Here is an 18558-nt window from a genome sequence, read left to right on the forward strand (position 1 = left end):
TAACCGTAGTATTATACTATGCGATGAATGTACTGCTACGGTTGAGATGTGTATCCCGTAATGCAACTGCATTATCACTTGTATATACACGCATTACCTTCACGTTCACTCATTCTTTGACAACTAAAGATTTGTAAAAATGTGCTATCGTTCTGCATATCCCATAATAAAAGCCAATGCGAAATACGGAGCCGGCCGGTGTGGCCGAGCGATTCTAGGCGCTTCAGTCTGGAACCGCGCGACCGCCACGGTCGCAGGTTTGAATCCTGCCTCGAGCATGGATGTATGTGATGTCCTTAGGTTAGTTAGATTTAAGTAGTTCTAATTTCTAGGGGACTGATGACCTCAGATGTTAAGTCCCATAGTGCTCAGAGCCATTTGAACCTTAGAAACGAAACAACCAATTATCAACTCATAACTGTAAACTGAGCTGAGTTCGAAAAACCGTGTCAGTGTAAAATTTGAAATTTTCCCGGCGAATCAACTGGTCAAAAAGTCGAAATATCGTGCAATGAAGTTTACGACGACCGGCTGCAAACCCGAAATCTTTTTGACCAACCGTTTCAGTATTTCCCGTTTAATCTTTCACACAAAAAAATTGCGGATAATAGAATGCCAACATGCAACGTTGACCTATTGTTTAATAATCAGAAACGACGATCGTCGGCGTGATACTAACGGTATCTTTTGCTGCTGTGATAACTTTGTGGGAATTTCCAGGATGTGCTGAAGCAAACTTTTCCTCCGTCAACAGCAGGCTGTTTACGTGGCCGCTCTTCGCGGTAATGGATTTTATGCACAAAACCAAATTTGCATAACAAATTATTCAGGTAAAATATTGAGCGCCCGGCGATATATGGTCAGAAGCGCTGCAGATCCATGAAATGGCAAATAAATTGGCTCAACATACCGTTGTGGAGATTCTGTGGAGAAGGTGCAGGAAAGGAGCGAGAATTCAAAACTCGTTCTTTGTTAATGGTGCCATATGTACCACAGAAGTAAAATGCACACCTGTGTAAGCATAAAGAGACCAGACAGCGACAGGGGACCACGTTCTTTTGATGTTCAATAGTAGGTTACTCTTTTTTTGTTCTAATAATGTAAATGACACTACAATTTTCTTCATCCAATACATTGCTCGGAGATGGATGTATCCTCTAACAAAAACGAATTACACGGCGAAGATAATTTATAACTTCCTATCTGCAGTTCTCCGCTTTTTCTTCCATCTGTCTGAAACAGTTTCTGTCAAAGGAACGGACACTTGTAAGTTTTCAATAGTTTTATGTAAGCAGCTGAGAGATTGAACTAGAGTGAATCGGTAAAATAATTGTCCGAAAATGCATTTCGTTCATTACGAGACTAGAAGAATAATGGAAGATATGGACCAACTGTTCAAATGACTAGCCTTATTGGCACTGCATAAGTACTCCAAGAATAATAGCTTTTCTTGAAATGACGATAAAAAAATTATTTCAGTCTCCAAACCCGAGAGCCGAGTAGCAGATCTGTGATGTGTGGTTCTCTTTGACAATTAAGATAGACAACATAGACCGTTGTGACAAAAGTCATGGGATACCTTCTAATGTCGTGGCGGACCTCCTTTTGCCAGGCGCACTGGAGCAGCTCGACGTGGCATGGATTCAACAAGTTGTTGAAAGTCCCCTACAGAAATACTGAGCCATGTAGCCTCTATGCCCGTCCATAAGTGCGGAAGTGTTCCTGGTGAAGCAATTTGTGTGCGAACTGACCTCTCGGTTATGTCCGATAAATGTTCGATGGGATTCCTCTCGGGTGATATGGCTGGCCAAATCATTCGCTAGAACTGTCCACAATGCTATTCAAACCAATAGCGCATAATTACGGCCTGGTGACATGGTGCATTGTCATCCATAAAAATTCCATCGCAAATGGCTGCAAATAGTCTCCAGGTTGCCGAACATAATCATTTCCAGTCAATAGTCGGTTCAGTTGGATCAGAGGACCCATTCCATTTCATGTAAACACGGCACACACTGTTGTGGGGCCACCACCTGCTTCCACAGCACCTTGTTGACAACTTGGATCCATGGCTTCGTGGGGTCTGCGCCCTTCTCGAACCCTACCATCAGCTCTTGTACATCTGAAATCGGGACTCACCTGACGAGGCCACGGTTTTCCAGTAGTCTAGCGTCAGACTGATATTGTCACGAGCCCAGGAGAGACGCTGCAAGCATGTCACGCTGTTAGCAAAGGCACTCGCGTTGATCGTCTGCTGCAATAGCCAATGAACGCTGAAATTCGCCTCACTGTTCTAACGGATACGTTTGTCGTACGTCCCACATTGATTTCTGCTGTTATTTCACGCAGTTTGGCCTGTCTGTTAGCACTTACAACTCCACACAAACACCGCTGATGTAAGTAGAGGCCGTCGACCACCGTGTTGTGCCTGGTGAGAGGTAAAGCCTGAAATTTGGTATTCGCGGCACACTCTTGATCTCACACTGTGGATCTCAGAATACCGAATTTTATGACGATTTCTGAAATGGAAAGTCCCATGCCTCTATCTCCAACTACCATTTCGATTTCAAAGACTGTTAATTCCCCTCACGAATGCCACCGGTCCACAATTGTTCACAATGTTCTGGACAATTCTAGCAAATGATTTGGCCTTTCAGATCGCCCGAGGTGAATTCCATAGAACATTCATGGGACATAATGGAGAGGACAGTCCGTGCCCAAAATACTACACCGACACCTTGGCAGTAATGGACAGCTATAGAGGCAGCATGGCTCAGCATTTCTGCAGGGGACTTCCAACGACTTGTTGAATCCATGGCACGTCGGATTGCTGCACTACGCAGGGCAAAAGAGGGTCCGACACGATATTAGGAGGTATCCTATGACTTTTGGCATCTCATTGTATAAACTCTTGAGAACTGATGGACACTATAATGGAAATAGAGTTTTTTGTCCTGTTACCAAAGATTCTGCGTTTACCGTCGCAATACCTGTGGTCCATTTGGACGGACTGTATTATGTAGCTATCTGGCAGGAGAAACGGTCACTACGAGCAACTGGCTCCAAGTATTAGCTTTAAGACGTTTGCCATGGTAGGTGAGTACTTTTTCACTATTGCGTATTTTTCGATACTTATTTCATGAACATATGCACCAATTGTAGACAGCATCTGTAAGTGTTTTTTAAGGCTTTCCTATGTAATAAGTTTTGGTAGTATTGTATGTTTCTTTAATTATTGTTAGTGCTGTCCACTTTAATGGACTCAGGGACTTCGTGCCACATTTTTGAGCACTGGTTCGTAGGCGTCAGTGGTGATTATCTTCGCTGCTTTCCAATAAATTTCTTGCTGTGATTGATGCTAAATACCATTATCTGACATACTGTTATTAATGTTTGTAAGTACAATCATTTTCTGGAACAGTAATGAAGTCATGAATATCCAGGGCTGTCCACCTGATAGCAAACATGATTATTGTAATTTACAATGAGATGAACACCCTTAGCTGCTTACAGGCGTTGACATACGTCAACGGGGACACATGAAAATGTGTGCCCCGACCGGGACTTGAACCCGGGATCTCCTGCAGTCGAAGATAGATGTGATATACGTTCAGGTTCCTCGCCCAGCAGTAATCGTTCGCGCGGCTCCCCCCGTTGGAGGTTCAAGTCCTCCCTCAGGCATGGGTGTGTGTGTTGTCCTTAGCGTAAGTTAGTTTAAGTTAGGTTAAGTAGTGTGTAAGCTTAGGAAACGATGACCTCGGCAGTTTGGTCCCATAGGAACTTACCATAAATTTTCAATTTCCAGCAGTAAACGGTTGCTACAACAAAGCCGGCCGGAGTGGCCGTGCGGTTCTACGCGCTACAGTCTGGAGCCGAGCGACCGCTACGGTCGCAGGTTCGAATCCTGCCTCGGGCATGGATGTGTGTGATGTCCTTAGGTTAGTTAGGTTTAATTAATTCTAAGTTTAGGCGACTGATGACCTCCGAAGTTAAGTCGCATAGTGCTCAGAGCCATTTGAACCATTTTTTTGCTACAACAAAAGTATGGGTGGCATAAACCTGATTGACAGGATAATGAGTTTTTTTAGGATCTGTACTAAAACCAGAGAGTGGACTGTAAAAACTATGCTTCACCTCGTAGATACCGGGCCGCGCGGGATTAGCCGAGCGGTCTGGGACGCTGCAGTTATGGGCTGTGCGGCTGGTCCCGGTGGAGGTTCGAGTCCTCCCTCGGGCATGACTGTGTATGTGTTTGTCCTTAGGATAATATAGTTTAAGTAGTGTATAAGCTTAGGGAATGATGGCCTTATCAGTTAAGTCCCATAAGATTTCACACACATTTGAACATAGATACCGGAAATGCAAATAGTTGGAATCAATAAAGAATTGACCGAATTAAAAATTATGAGCCAAAGTAGAGTATCCTGCAGTATCTTGATTTCAGGCAAACAAGTTCAGACCATCTGTTAAGTGGGCAAGAGAAACAACAGTCTTAAGGACAAGACGAGGGCTCAACTCTTAAAAGGCGAAGCTGCTGCTCATCAACTGTAGCCCATTTGCCAGAAATGACTGAGTTCAAAAATAGCACAAGGTGTAAGAGCACCGGCTGCTCGATGAAAACCAAAATAAAGTGACAACGCTGTTCAGCTTTCCTCTGTCTAAAATCACAGGACAAATATTTCTCGAGTATCATCAAAAATAAGATTGTCACAATTAATGTCTTTTTTAAATTTATAATCAGTGTATAAGTGATATCTGCCTAATAAGGCTGTATTCTGTTAAGCAAACCATCAATAAAGTAATTTTCTTAAATTTTTCGCTTCCTTTCTAACGTTTGCTAATATGTCACCAAGACCCAACGTCCATTGCAATAGGCACTCCTGAAACTCATAATATTTTTTTACGAATTTCAAAATTTTTGTGCATTTAATTTCAATTTCTGTTTTACAGGTTCATAAAATCTGTTGCAAACAAATTGACGAGAAATGGAGCCAGGTCTCTGGAAGACGTTCATAAATGATCTGACGGACAGGGTGAGCAGCAGTTTACGACTGTTTGCTGATGACGCTGTAGTTTACGGAAAGGTGTCGTCGTTAAATGGCTTGAAGAGGATACAAGATGGCTTAGACAGAATTTACAGTTGGTTTTATGAGTGGCGGCTTGCTGTAAATGCAGGAAAATTAAAGTTATTGCGTAAGAGTATGAAAAATAATCATGTAACGTTCGAATACAGCATTAGTAACATTGAAAACGATATGAAATGGAATGATTACATAAGGTTGGTAGTAGGGAAGACGAATTCTCGACTTTTATTGGGAAAATTTTGGGAAATGTAGCTCGTCTATAAACGAGACAACGAATAGAACGATAGTGTTACCTGTTATTGAGTACTGTTCACATGTTTGGGATTCCATCAGGTCGGATTAAAGAAAGACTTTGAATCAATTCACAGGTGGGCTGCTAGATTAGTTACCAGTAGGTTCGATCAGGACACAGATATTACGGAGATGCTTAACTGGAAATCGCTAGCGAGTAGGCGACGATATTTTAAGGCACCATTACGGAAATTTGGAGAACCAGCAGTTAAGGCCGACTGCAGAACAATTTTGTGTTACCAACGTACATTTCGTGTAAGGGCCAACAAGATAAGATGAGAGAAATCAGGGGTCGTATGGAAGTTTACAGTTAGTCGTTTTTCCCTCGATCTGTCTACGAGAGGAACAGGAAAGGAAATGACTAATAGTGATATACGGTACCCTCCACCACGCACCGTAAGGTGGCTTGGCGAGTATGTACACTGTTAAGCCAAAACATTATGACCACTCATTGCACACCGCGACGTTGAATCCCTCCTGGTAGCGCTGCGGACATGTGACGCGATAGCAAAAGTATGTAAGCGGCCGGGTGATCACCATAGTGAAGATAATGGGCTGCAGATGGGGAAATCCATTGAGATAAGCGACTCTGACATGGGGCAAATTACTATCACGCACATCCTGTGAAGCGTATCTATCACGACTGTAGCACGTGAACATTCGACCTGCTTTGCCGTTTTCTACACGGAAACTCTCACTAGGTGCTAAATGGTTGGACGTCCATGACTCTTCACAGAACGTGAGATTCGGAGGCTTGTCTGCTCTGTAAGTAGGATAGACGGTGATCTGTGGCATCTATGCCGAAGGAGCACAATGCTGAGGCACGCACGGGTGTTTCGGAGGACACCGTTCATCCTACATTCTTCAGCATGGAGTTTCGCAGTAGACTACCCCTACGCCTTCACATGTTGGCCCAATGACATCGTCAATTACGATTTCACTGGGCACAGACCTTCGGGATTCAACTGTCGAGCAATGGTAAAGTATCGGTCCTTCGGGTGAATCACATTTTCTTTACACTAGGTCGATCGTCGTCTCCACAAACGCCGTCACGGAGGTGAAAGGCGGCTTGAAAAGTGCAGCGCGACACGGACATAGGGTAGTCGGAGCAGTATTATGCTGTGGGAGACAGTCTCCTGTGCTTGCATGAGATCTGTGGCTGCGAACCACCTGCATCCCTTCATGCTTGATGTCTTCCCCGACGGTGATGTCTTCTTTCAGAAGCATAACTATCCTTGTCTCGGAGTCAGAACCGTGCTACAGTGGTTTCAGGAGCATTATAGTGAACTCATGTTGATGTCTTGGCGACCAAATTCGCCTGATGTAAATCCGGTTGAACTCATCTGGGTCGCTGTAGGGCACCATCACCGTGTACACAAATCAATGGCAAGTTATTTACGCGAATTAAATGACCTATGCGTAGATATCTAATGCGACATACCTTCTCAAACCTGCCAACAAATTGTCGAATTCCTGATACGTAGTATCAGTGATGCATTTCGTTCCAAATCCGGACAAACAAGCTGTTAAGCAAATTGTCATAATGTTTTGGGCCCTCAGCGTACCGTATGTAGATGTAGAATGGTGTGTGTGTCGAGCAGCCTTTTCCGCGGGGAGTTATACAAGCCTCGGATCGAATCGGCCCAGTGAATTATCGACGAAGGGTCGGTGTACCAGTCATCCTGCATGTGGTTTTTAAGGGGATTCCAACATCTCACCAGGTGAATACCGGGTTGGTTCCCAAATTCTTCCTCAGATACACCCTACGCAAACAATTAGGATACTCTCTCACACTTGCACACAGAATTTATTTAATACGCAGACAGGTTGTATGCACCGCTTCTGTCCTGGGGGGTGAATAGGAAACTGATGACTTCAGCTGTTTGGTTCTCCTTAAACACATACTAAGCGTCAGGATCAGCCAGCAGCTGTTCTCCTAGACGACTGTTTATCTGAACGTGTCTGTCGTTGCGGTAAACAAGAAACGTGATTCATCCCGAAACGTCATAAATTTGCACTGATACTGGGTGGAATCCGTGCTCACTGTGACCGTAATGGACGATGTCGTTGGATGAACACGGAAACACGTACGAGTCGTCTGCTGCGGAGCTCCATGTTCAATAATGTATGGTGTGCTCCGAAACACTTGTTACACCAGCGTTGTACTCCATCATATCTGCCGTAGATCGCCGTCTATCCTGCTTTTCAGAGCGGAAAAGCCTCAGAGCACCACGTTCCGTGACGAGGCGTTGTCGTCCAAAACTTATGTGACTTTTGTATTACCGAAATGCAGTTTTTATAAGGCAACTTCATAGTGTCATAGATAATGGGATAATACTTCAGTACCTTCCTTTCTGTTTTGCTAGGCTTGTTTAATTTATTTTTGATGTTTCAATCGAATGGCTAGTCTTTTATTTTGATTGTGATATTCTAAATATGAGTGAAGTTGTGAGGCTCTTACCGCGGTGGCGCGAGTTGCGCATGCCGGCGGGCACGATGCTTCTGGGCGCCTGGCAGCGGCGCCAATCGCCCATCTTGATGCGGTACTCGCCGCGGCCATCCTCGCGCACTGGCTCCTGCAGGCACACCGACTCGCACGGCCGCGACTCCACCAGCTGAAACACGACAGCACTCGTTCCTCACACACAGCACACCGAGTTGCAGGAGCTGAAAAGAAAACCTTAACCCTATAAAAATTCGCTCATATTATTTTCTTGAAAACTCATGCGGTCTGCTACAACAAAATTACAACTCAGAAGCTGGAAATACGGAATAGGTTCATTATATCAAAGTATACAAACACGAAACAGAATTTCGGGGCTAGAAAACCAGCCTTTTATACCATTATCTAAATCTGCTGGCACATATGTAACTGGTATACCTTAAAGAGTGATACACACACGAGAAAAAGACCAAGCTTCAAGATTTGTCTTTGATGTTTACTTTAGGTCCTGATAAAGTACAAATTTTAAAATAATAATGGCAGAATATGTAATAATCCTTCCAAAAAAGGTGCAAGGTGACTTATTGAGCAGTTTCGTTTTGTCGAGGTTCCAAAATTTCTTGCTCACTAACAGACGCAACGTATTTGTAACGAAATGACAGCAAACTGCGAACTCTAACGACTACTCACGTCGAGGCACATGAGGAGGACAGGCCGCGTTGCGTACGTCACGGGGGTCCGAGAAAGACAGGTCTTGGAGCGTACGTCACAGCACGTGACAATGCAGGTCTTACGAGCTGCCGGCCGGAGTGGCCGAGCGGTTCTAGGCGCTACAGTCTGGAACCGCGCGACCACTACGGTCTCGGGCATGGATGTGTGTGACGTCCTTAGGTTTAAGTAGTTCTAAGTTCTAGGGGACTAATGACCTCAGAAGTTAAGTCCCATAGCGCTCAGAGCCTCTTACGAGTTCCAGCAGCCGTCTCTCGTGGCAAGCGAGTAACTATTTCAGATGTATTTAATAATTCTTAACTGCTCGTTTAAATGCATGCAAGTTGTAGACAGTACACGACAAGGTTAAGACGTTTAGTAGGTACATTTTCAATTACACACTATTTTCCCGTGGGCCCTGTACGGAGTAGTGCGTTCGAGTGGTGGGGCGAACAATGGGACTAGTGTGAGGTCATACGTTAGTTGCGAGACCAGTTATTTTCGTGGGTCGCAGATAGGCCTGAGCTCGCTCAACTCAGCAGACGGACTGTATTTATGAACCTGTTGACTCACAATTGGGTATTTAGCAACAATAGGGAATTGACTCTTCGACTGGAATCCGTTGGTGTCGAGTCTTACTGATTTATAGTACCACTACAACCACCAGAAGTCCATAAGCCTACGACTATTTTGTAGCGGCTGTACTAGGTACAATAAAACTAAAATCATGTCAAAATTATTATCGGTAGCATGAGGCACTACATCTTGCATGAAGTGAGGACTGTTAAGCATAAGAGGCTGAATGCTATAAATAAGTCCTTAAACGATTTATGTCGTGCACAGATCTTAAATTACAGCGTACTGCAACGTTATGTATGTCGCTGCAGTACTAGTAATCAGTAAGACTCCATAACATCGGATTCCAATAGAAGATGCTATTCTTGTTTGTGTGTGAATACCTAATTCCTAGTTAACAGGTTTAGAAACGCAGTTGTTCTGCTGAGCTCAGCGAGCTGGCGAGCTTAGGCCTACCCTCGTGACGTACGCGCCGCAGCCTATCTTTCTCATAGGCATCCTACACGCGTGATATCACATCAACACGATCACGTATTGGCTCAGATATATGCGGCAGCAGCTGTTACTTTTGCCAATGTTTCTTTCGAAATAAGTCTAGAAATTTACATAAGATGGCAACACATGGCAAGGGACAGGTAGCAAGGCGTCTGGACACTGCTCTCATATGAAATGAGACCACTTTTCTAGCGATAGATGGCTCGCACGTCGAAAAAATCGCTGCCCGACCTATAGTCGTGAGCGCTCTTTTGAACACAGCGTTGGAGCCCGAATTATGCTCGATCTTGGTCGCTGAAGTGTGAAACACATATTGCTGGTCTTCAACTTGTAGCGGTCCCAGCGGGGTTAAGCTGATACTGGGGAAGCCTGGTAGTAAGGTATCGCAGAAGCCATAGGCAGCCAGCGAGCACAGTATTGCTGCAGCAACAAGGCTGTTTATTCACTCCGAGATTGGCCATGCTTGGCACGGCAGTCCTGGTGATGCAGCAGAAAAGTGTTGACTCAGAAGGTCGAGCTGGGCAATTAGTACACTTTCAGGCCATAAAATTCTCCTGTGTCTAGCCCAAAGCGACACAACACCACAAAAGCTGTGCTTATGACTTGTGCATAAACTAACCGATTTCAGTCAACGTATGGGCAGTCCAGCAGCGCCTGTCGGGACTAGCCCCCCCCCCCCCCCTCCCACCGCCCCGCACGGTGGAGTTTCGAGTCCTCCCTCGGGCATGGGTGTGTTTTTTGTTCTTAGCATAAGTTAGTTTAAATTAGATTAATTTGTGTGTAAGCCTAGGGACCGATGACCTCAGCAGTTTGGTCCCATAGGACATTACCAGAAATTTTGCAGGATTGCTATCCTGTGTACCTATATAGAATCAGAGTGACACTATCTCAGAATGTAGTGAATATCTGTAAGATAGCATAAATCTAAGTCACATTATACTGGGGTGTACTAAATATGCTCTGATGTTCTGTACCAAAACAAAATGCCATTCGGGAGGACGACGGTTCAATTCCGCGTCCGGCCATCCTGATTTAGGTTTTCCGTTATTTCCCTAAATCGCTACAGGCAAATGCCGACTTCCTTCCCATTCTTCCCTAATCTGATGAGACCGATGACCTCGCAGTTTGGTCTCTTCCCCCAAATAACCCAACCCAAAACAAAATGTGTGAAAACCTACTTAAAAACATGGTTTCCTCCGCCTACGGGCATATAATATCTAATGTGTTGGGAGAGTACCGGAATTTTTTGTGCACTACCACGTTTCCTGCAAGAAATCGGAAAAATGTCTGCTGCGTCAGTTATCATATTGTGTAAATTTGTTATGCGTAAATTGTGTACATCAGATTTAACAGTACTGAGTCGTACCTTAAAAAAGCCCAGTTTACGATCAGGGATGACTGCGCTGGAATTGGTCATGGGTGTGACCTTTGATTCATCTTCATACATAACAGTATATAAGGTAAAATAAATTGGCTTCGTTTTTAATAGTAGATTATCAAAAAATATTTTAATGTGAATATCAATTTGCAGCTATAAATGGCAGAATTGTCTCCAGAAAAAGCCAAATAAAATAGTAAAAAAATATAAACACCGATAGGAAAAACTATCCACGAGAGGCAGGGTTGTAGTGAATCTTCTCAATGTGCAAATTTTATTATAGGTAATACGCAGATTGAAAAATATCTTTCGATATAGTGCTAACCCATTCGTTTCATCAAGATATGGTACACCGCGAAAATTCGGTACATTAAAAATGCTCGCATCGATCTGTTGTACCAGTGGCCCAAAAACACGCTAACGTAACAAAAGTGTTCTTACGTCTGAAAGATGACGTCCATTCAAATTTCGTGCACTGTCGAATAAGATTGGTTCCAGTGGCGCCACTGTGAGGATGCAAATCAGGTTTCCTCCAAATACACGCTATAACGGCCGTGAGCGTTAGTCAGCTTTGAGACTGGATATCGTGAGCTGATGCAGTTTAGGTGACAAAGACGCCGTCATCAACACCACATTGAGTTTGGACGAGGTCGTGTGATAGGGCTAAGGGAAGCTTGATGTTACTTCTGCGATACTGCAGATCGATTTGGCTGGAATGTAGCCACTGAACATGAATGCTGGCAGTGGTGGTTACGAGGATCTACGGTCGCAAGAAAACCGGCTCCGGGCGGCCGTGTGGCGCTACCGAGAGGGAAGACCATCACGTTCTGCGTACGACTCTGGAGCATCGTACAGAATCTGCAGCAGCAATCTGAGCAGTAGTTGGCACCACAGTAATACAACGTAATGTTACAAACTGGTTACTTCAAGGACAGTTCCGAGTCAGATGGCCTGTTGCGTGGATTCCACTGACATCAAACAACTGTCGTTTGATACTTTAGTAGTGTCATTGGAGGGCAGGCTGGAGGTCTGTAGTGTTTTCTGATGAAAATAGTTCCGCCTCGGTGCCAGTGATGGCCGTGTCCTGATTAGGAGGCCAGTTAATGGTCTAGAACCAAACTTCATGCGTGCTAGACACACTGGAACTACACCTGGAGTTATGGTCTGGGATGCAATTTCGTATAACAGCCAAGCAATCTCGTGGTTATCCCACGCACTCTGACAAGGAAATGCACGTCAGTCTGGTGATTTGAGCTGTTGCGCTGCCATTCATGAACAGCATTCCACGGGGTGTCTTCCAACAGGATAATGCTCTTCTACATACCGCTCTTGTAACCCAACATGCTCTACAGAGTGTTGACATGTTGCCTTGGCCTGCTCGATCACCAGATCACGAAATCTGTCTCCAATCTAGCACATACGAGACATCATCGAACGACAATTCCAGCAACATCCACAAACAGTATTAACCGTTCCTGTATTGGTCGACCAAGTTCAACAGGCATGGAACTTTGTCCTGAAAACTGACATCTAAGACCTGTAAAACACAAAGCATGCACAAATGCATGTGTGCATTCAACATTCGGTAGCTTACACCGGTTATTAATGTACCAGCATTTCACTTTTACAATGGCTTTCTAGCACTAATGACTTGGCATGCCGCAATTTAATCATCACATTGGCGACACTGGTTTAATACGCGCACTAGCTAAAGTGCCCTCTGCTGGCATTAGGCTCTTGTATTAATACCAGACGCAATCTGAGTATTACCAGCACGTACCATGTACTCACATGTTTAACTTGACGATGATTTACATCAGAATATTTTAATCGTATGTATGGCTGCTGTACGTGGCTATAAACATCGTATAATTTTATGTTCGATGTATCACTAAGATTCTAGCATTTGTGGACTTAGAGAAAGCTTTTGACAATGTTGACTGGAATACTCTTTCAAATTCTAAAGGTGGCAGGGGTAAAATACAGGGAGCGAAAGGCTATTTACAATTTGTACAGAAAGCAGATGGCAGTTATAAGAGTCGAGGGGCATGAAAGGGAAGCAGTGGTTGGGAAGGGAATGAGCCAGGGTTGTAGCCTCTCCCCGATGTTATTCAATCTGTACATTGAGCAAGCAGTAAAGGAAACAAAAGAAAAATTCGGAGTAGGTATTAAAATCCATGGAGAAGAGATAAAAACTTTGAGGTTCGCCGATGACATTGTAATTCTATCAGAGACAGCAAAGGACTTGGAAGAGCAATTGAACGGAATGGACAGTGTCTTGAAAGGAGGATATAAGATGAACATCAACAAAAGCAAAACGAGGGTAATGGAATGTAGTCGAATTAAGTCGGGTGATGCTGAGGGAATTAGATTAGGAAATGAGACACTTAAAGTAGTAAAGGAGTTCTGCTATTTGGGGAGCAAAATAACTGATGATGGTCGAAGTAGAGAAGATATAAAATGTAGACTGACAATGGCAAGGAAAGCGTTTCTGAAGAAGAGAAATTTGTTAACATCGAGTATAGATTTAAGTGTCAGGAAGTCGTTTCTGAAAGTATTTGTATGGAGTGTAGCCATATATGGAAGTGAAACATGGACGATAAATAGTTTGGACAAGAATAGAATAGAAGCTTTCGAAATGTGGTGCTACAGAAGAATGCTGAAGATTAGATGGGTAGATCACATAACTAATGATGAAGTATTGAATAGAATTGGGGAGAAGAGGAGTACGTGGCACAACTTGACAAAAAGAAGGGACCGGTTAGTAGGACATGTTATGAGGCATCAAGGGATCACAAATTTAGCATTGGAGGGCAGCGTGGAGGGCAAAAATCATAGAGGGAGACCAAGAGATGAATAAACTAAGCAGATTCAGAAGGATGTGGGTTGCAGTAAGTACTGGGAGATGAAGAAGCTTGCACAGGATAGGGTAGCATGGAGAGCTGCATCAAACCAGTCTCAGGACTGAAGACCACAACAACAACAACATCACTAAGACTTGTCAGATTAGACTTTTGAACCTGTCACTTACACAACATGTATCATTGTAATAAATCTGAGGATGGCGGTGTGCCGAAACCAGTAATAAAGTGTAAGAAATCTGTGTGATCAAGACAGACTTATCAAAATAAAGTACAAACGTCCTTGTTGGTGCTTCACATTTGATTTTTGCTCTGTGCGCCTGTGAAGTTTCGAACCGTTCTGGCAGATGGCAGAGCCGTAGCACAGCGTCAAAATGGCGTCCTCATACGTCTCACGTTCCAAGCATTGTGCTGTTATAAAATTCTTGTGTGCAGAAAAAGAAACCGTGGTGAACATTGATAAACGTTTTTGTGTAATGTATGGCGATGCTACAGTTGATAGGAGCACAGCTGAGCGATGGGTAAAGAAAGTTACAGCCTTAGTAAATGCAGAAACAGAGCTCCATGATCAGTCACGCTCAGGACGTCCTGTCACAGCCACTGCTCCAGACATGCTTAATCGTGCGGATGCCATTATTCGTGCCGACCGACGCATCACAACTCGAAAATCGGCCCTGCAGTTGTCGATCAGCATTGGAAGTGAGTCTGCAATGATTGAGGCTCTCGGATATTCAAAGATATGATCACGATAGGTTCCACGAATGCTCACAGCGGACCACAAGATTCGAAGAAAGGCTATTTCATCTGAATTTTTGGTGCGTTTTGAGACCGACGGAGAGGCCTTTCTGTCACGGGGGCATGAAATTTGGGTGCACCACTTTGCGTCGGAAACATTGCTATGTCTTCGGTACAAGAGCTTTTACCAACAGGGAATACATGCTCTCCCACAACGTTTGCGCACAACCATGGAACGTCATGGTGAAAAATACGACATGGACAGGGTATATTGATGTATATTGTCACCAAATTCTGACTCTTAACAATAAATATGTTCTGAGGAAAAAATGTGGGGCATTACTTATTGAACGACCCTCGTACAAGGCATAAAAACTTGACATGCAAGCTATTACAACAAATCTTTACCCAAAGTCAAACTATTAGTAATCGTCCTCTTCCGTGCCTTCCTTTATAGTTTCGTCGCTATCATTTTCATTTACAGGTAAAGACAGTGTGCTTGCGGCCATTACACTGATTGCCTCTTGCGAAAATGGGACAGTTTCCTGATGATGGCTTGCTGTCCTTCAACATAAATGTGGGTTCTAATGTGGTAACCATCTGAGTCGATCATCTCTGTTACAATCCACACGTCAAAATTTAGACGCAAAATTTATTTTGTATTGCCTTATGCGCTTGTTGCGGGCCTCATCTGATTCCTTCAACAATTAGCCTACGGGCATAAATACTTTAGACTTGATTTCGGTACCATGCATTAAACTTTTGTGAGGCGTTTATAACATAGGATACAATGTATACAAATCTGTGTACATTTTTGCAGTTTCACCAGCAGAGGCGTCGAATTTCCTAGTATCCGTGCTGTTGTCACTCGAAATCACTTCCAGGATTACTCTGAATCATTTAATGAAATGTACGCTGAAGCCAGTGATTCGAGAAGAGCAATCTGGGCCGCCAAATAATCTTCTGGCTGTGCTGCCTTCACTTCTACTCTGATATCCGTGCTTGGGAATGTGTACGAGGAGACTGATTTCTTCTTTGAAACTGCTGTGCTGCCATAGTTTAACTAATTTAACATTTCACTTTGAATGAATAAAAAACAAAATGGTGGATGATAGCGGACAATGTTATTGTGTTAAAGAATTGTCATTGGCATAAATTTCATGCTCGACAAGACCGGCCAGGTAAATAAGAACACTGAAATCTCAGGATATTGAGGTAACAAAAACATGGTTCAAATGGCTCTGAGCACTATGCGACTTAAATTCCGAGGTCATCAGTCGCCTAGAACTTAGAACTAATTAAACCTAACTAGCCTAAGGACATCACACAGATCCATGCCCGAGGCAGGATTCCTACCTGCGACCGTAGTGGTCGCGCGGTTCCAGACTGTAGCGCCTAGAACCGCTCGGCCACTCTGGCTGGCTTACACAATGAACACCTTATAATAGCATGCCAGCTCCGCGCCATAAACCCCCGGCTCGTAATTTATGGGTATTTTGTGACCCTTACGTAGACATCTGATGGCACATACGTCTGGAAACCTATCAAAGAATTGTCGAATCCATGCCACGAAGAACTGCTGCCGTATTGCTTCAAAAGGTGGATCAACACGTTATTATAAGGGTGGATATAATATTTTGGATCATCATTGCATATATAGACGTTGTGCATGTATTATAACACAACGTTCGGGCACTTTTTAGAAGCTGAGAAAGCGAAGGAATTCAGTAAGTGAACATCACTTGAATTATTCGACTGTCACATGGTATTTCATCACTTCTAAATATTTCTTATCCCACTACATAAACGTGATGTTTTTTCCAGTATTCGAGTATTTTATTGGTACTTAAATAATTAACAACAGTAACAACTTAGAACTAATTAAACCTAACTAACCTAAAGACATCACACACATCCATGTCCGAGGCAGGATTCGAGCCTGCGATCGTAGCGGTCGCTCGGTTCCAGACTGTAGCGCCTAGAACCGCCGGCCACTCCGGCCGGCTAACAAAAATATCCGTCGAAATAATGTCTATAAAAGTACAATGTAAACAATATAGGTATGATGTTAGGTAAGTTATATAGCCTTCATTTCTATATTAAATAGGCGTTTTCATCTAAACCTACTCACAAAAGCGAGAGAAGCAAATGTCACAAAGAAGAGCGCACCGAGGGGCACATGTATTTCCCATTACGTATGTTTGCGACTGACTTTCCATCAGGTGCCGTCAGCCTAGAGAAATGTTCTGGCTACCGAAAGACAGGCAGTTTATCGACCATGAAGAGTAACACATTTGAAATGATTTTAAAGTGATTTGGCGCTTTTGATTTTTGACCTGTTTTAAAGTGCAAATACTCCTACAGCTGTGGCGGCACATATTTTCGTTGGGTCTTACCAGTTTCATAGACTTCCTGTCTGCAAGAGACATTCAAGCGACGATGTCAATAGACCGTCTCAGGCGGCACGTATTTGCGTTGGATGATGTCAGCGACGTTGACCTCCTGTATGTGAAATTCAGTCTAAGGTGCCAGCGCACGCCACATTTGCGTACAACCGGTACCATAAAAACAATGAATGATGTATTAGATGCTGATTGCTTTGAAGTGTGTCAGTTAGAAGGAGACATTTAATTTTTTATTACGTGGTAACAATGCTGAAAATATTCAAATTGGAATCAAACAATCTAAGAAAATTTTGTAAGGAGGAGAGAATAGCTGGAATGGAGTAACCTGCTGAAGAGTGACTAGTTATCTTTCAAGATTCTGTAACAAGAGTAGATGAAAGCGCATGCTACTAGGATATTGACAGGCTTCGAAAAACCTATCTCGAGAGTGGCTGTGTAGCAATTAGTGATATTGATTTTTTTATTGAAAAAGTTGTAAGAATTATTTAACATTGTGCTGAAATGTATTAATGAATTAAATAACAACATGCACCGAATTAGGAAATGGTTCAAGGCAACTATTGGTATGTCTTTGTCAGAAGACACTGTATTCTGAAATTAGAGTGCAAAGAATTGATAGTATTTCATCACAATAATGATAATTCGAAATACTGAGGGAATGTAACCAAGAGGTTCTTCATTATGAATGAAATTTTATTTAAATGTATTTATTTGAGTTATCTCTTCACCAGTACTAATTTTATGGTGATATGTCTATATTGGTCATTGTTTCCCTCAGTTTTCTAAACTTCTGTTCCTAGTCAATCGTTGGCGTTATGAAGCCGTGATGGACGCAAGTGTGGAATTATGAGTTGCTCCAGGTTCAATGTCAGGACTTCTGTTTCAGTCTGGGCTGCTTAAGACGGCTCCATCAGCTGCTAAGTTGTGTGTTTTACCGTGAATGGCTTGTTGTCTGTTGGATATGTTGCTTATTTACGACACAGTTCCTTCGATGCTAAAACCGGGAGGTCGTCAAAATATACGTGCTGTGGAACATGTGTGTCACAGAAATTTACCCGCAGAGGGAGGAAGACATGGCTCTAAAATTGCTATTTTTTATATAAATGAGTTAATCAGTTGCGAGACGTGTCATACAATACGAACTAAATGCTGTAGGTACTACAATTGGGTAAACGAAAGGTTTAGTATGATCACAGGAAATCATCACACTTACATACACACACACACACACACACACACACACACACACACACACACACACACACACACACACACGCGCACACACACTGCAATGAATAAAAAACTCTATATTCCAGATTGCGGAAGGAGGGTGACAGTGCGCTGTCCTTGCCCTCCTCCCTTCCCCCATACCCTTGTAGTCGCCTGTAGTAGAAGCCGTCATAGTTGAAAGCTTTTTCATGGCCCGTTGACCAGCGTACAAGCAGTCAGGGCCCTTTCACGTTTATCCAGCCGCTCACATATAACTTCCTGGACGACTGCGGTATCTATACAGACATATCATAAACGTTATAGACTGGTCGATAGCAAACATCTTTACTGCTATCCGGACACTGCGACATTA

The 18558-nt window shown here is 43.4% G+C and overlaps 1 protein-coding gene across 1 annotated transcript in view; it reads right to left on the bottom strand.

Moving 5' to 3' along the window:
• LOC124721953 (thrombospondin type-1 domain-containing protein 7A-like) overlaps positions 1 to 18558 on the bottom strand; it is a 1225854-nt gene that overhangs the window by 614853 nt on the left and 592443 nt on the right. Inside the window, exon 6 of the mRNA XM_047247119.1 lies at positions 7837 to 7990. Within this exon, the coding sequence (XP_047103075.1) occupies positions 7837 to 7990 (154 nt within the window). The remainder of the gene's footprint in view (positions 1 to 7836; positions 7991 to 18558) is intronic.

This window comes from Schistocerca piceifrons, chromosome X, assembly GCF_021461385.2.
Source record: "Schistocerca piceifrons isolate TAMUIC-IGC-003096 chromosome X, iqSchPice1.1, whole genome shotgun sequence".
Taxonomy (NCBI): Eukaryota; Metazoa; Arthropoda; class Insecta; order Orthoptera; family Acrididae; genus Schistocerca; species Schistocerca piceifrons.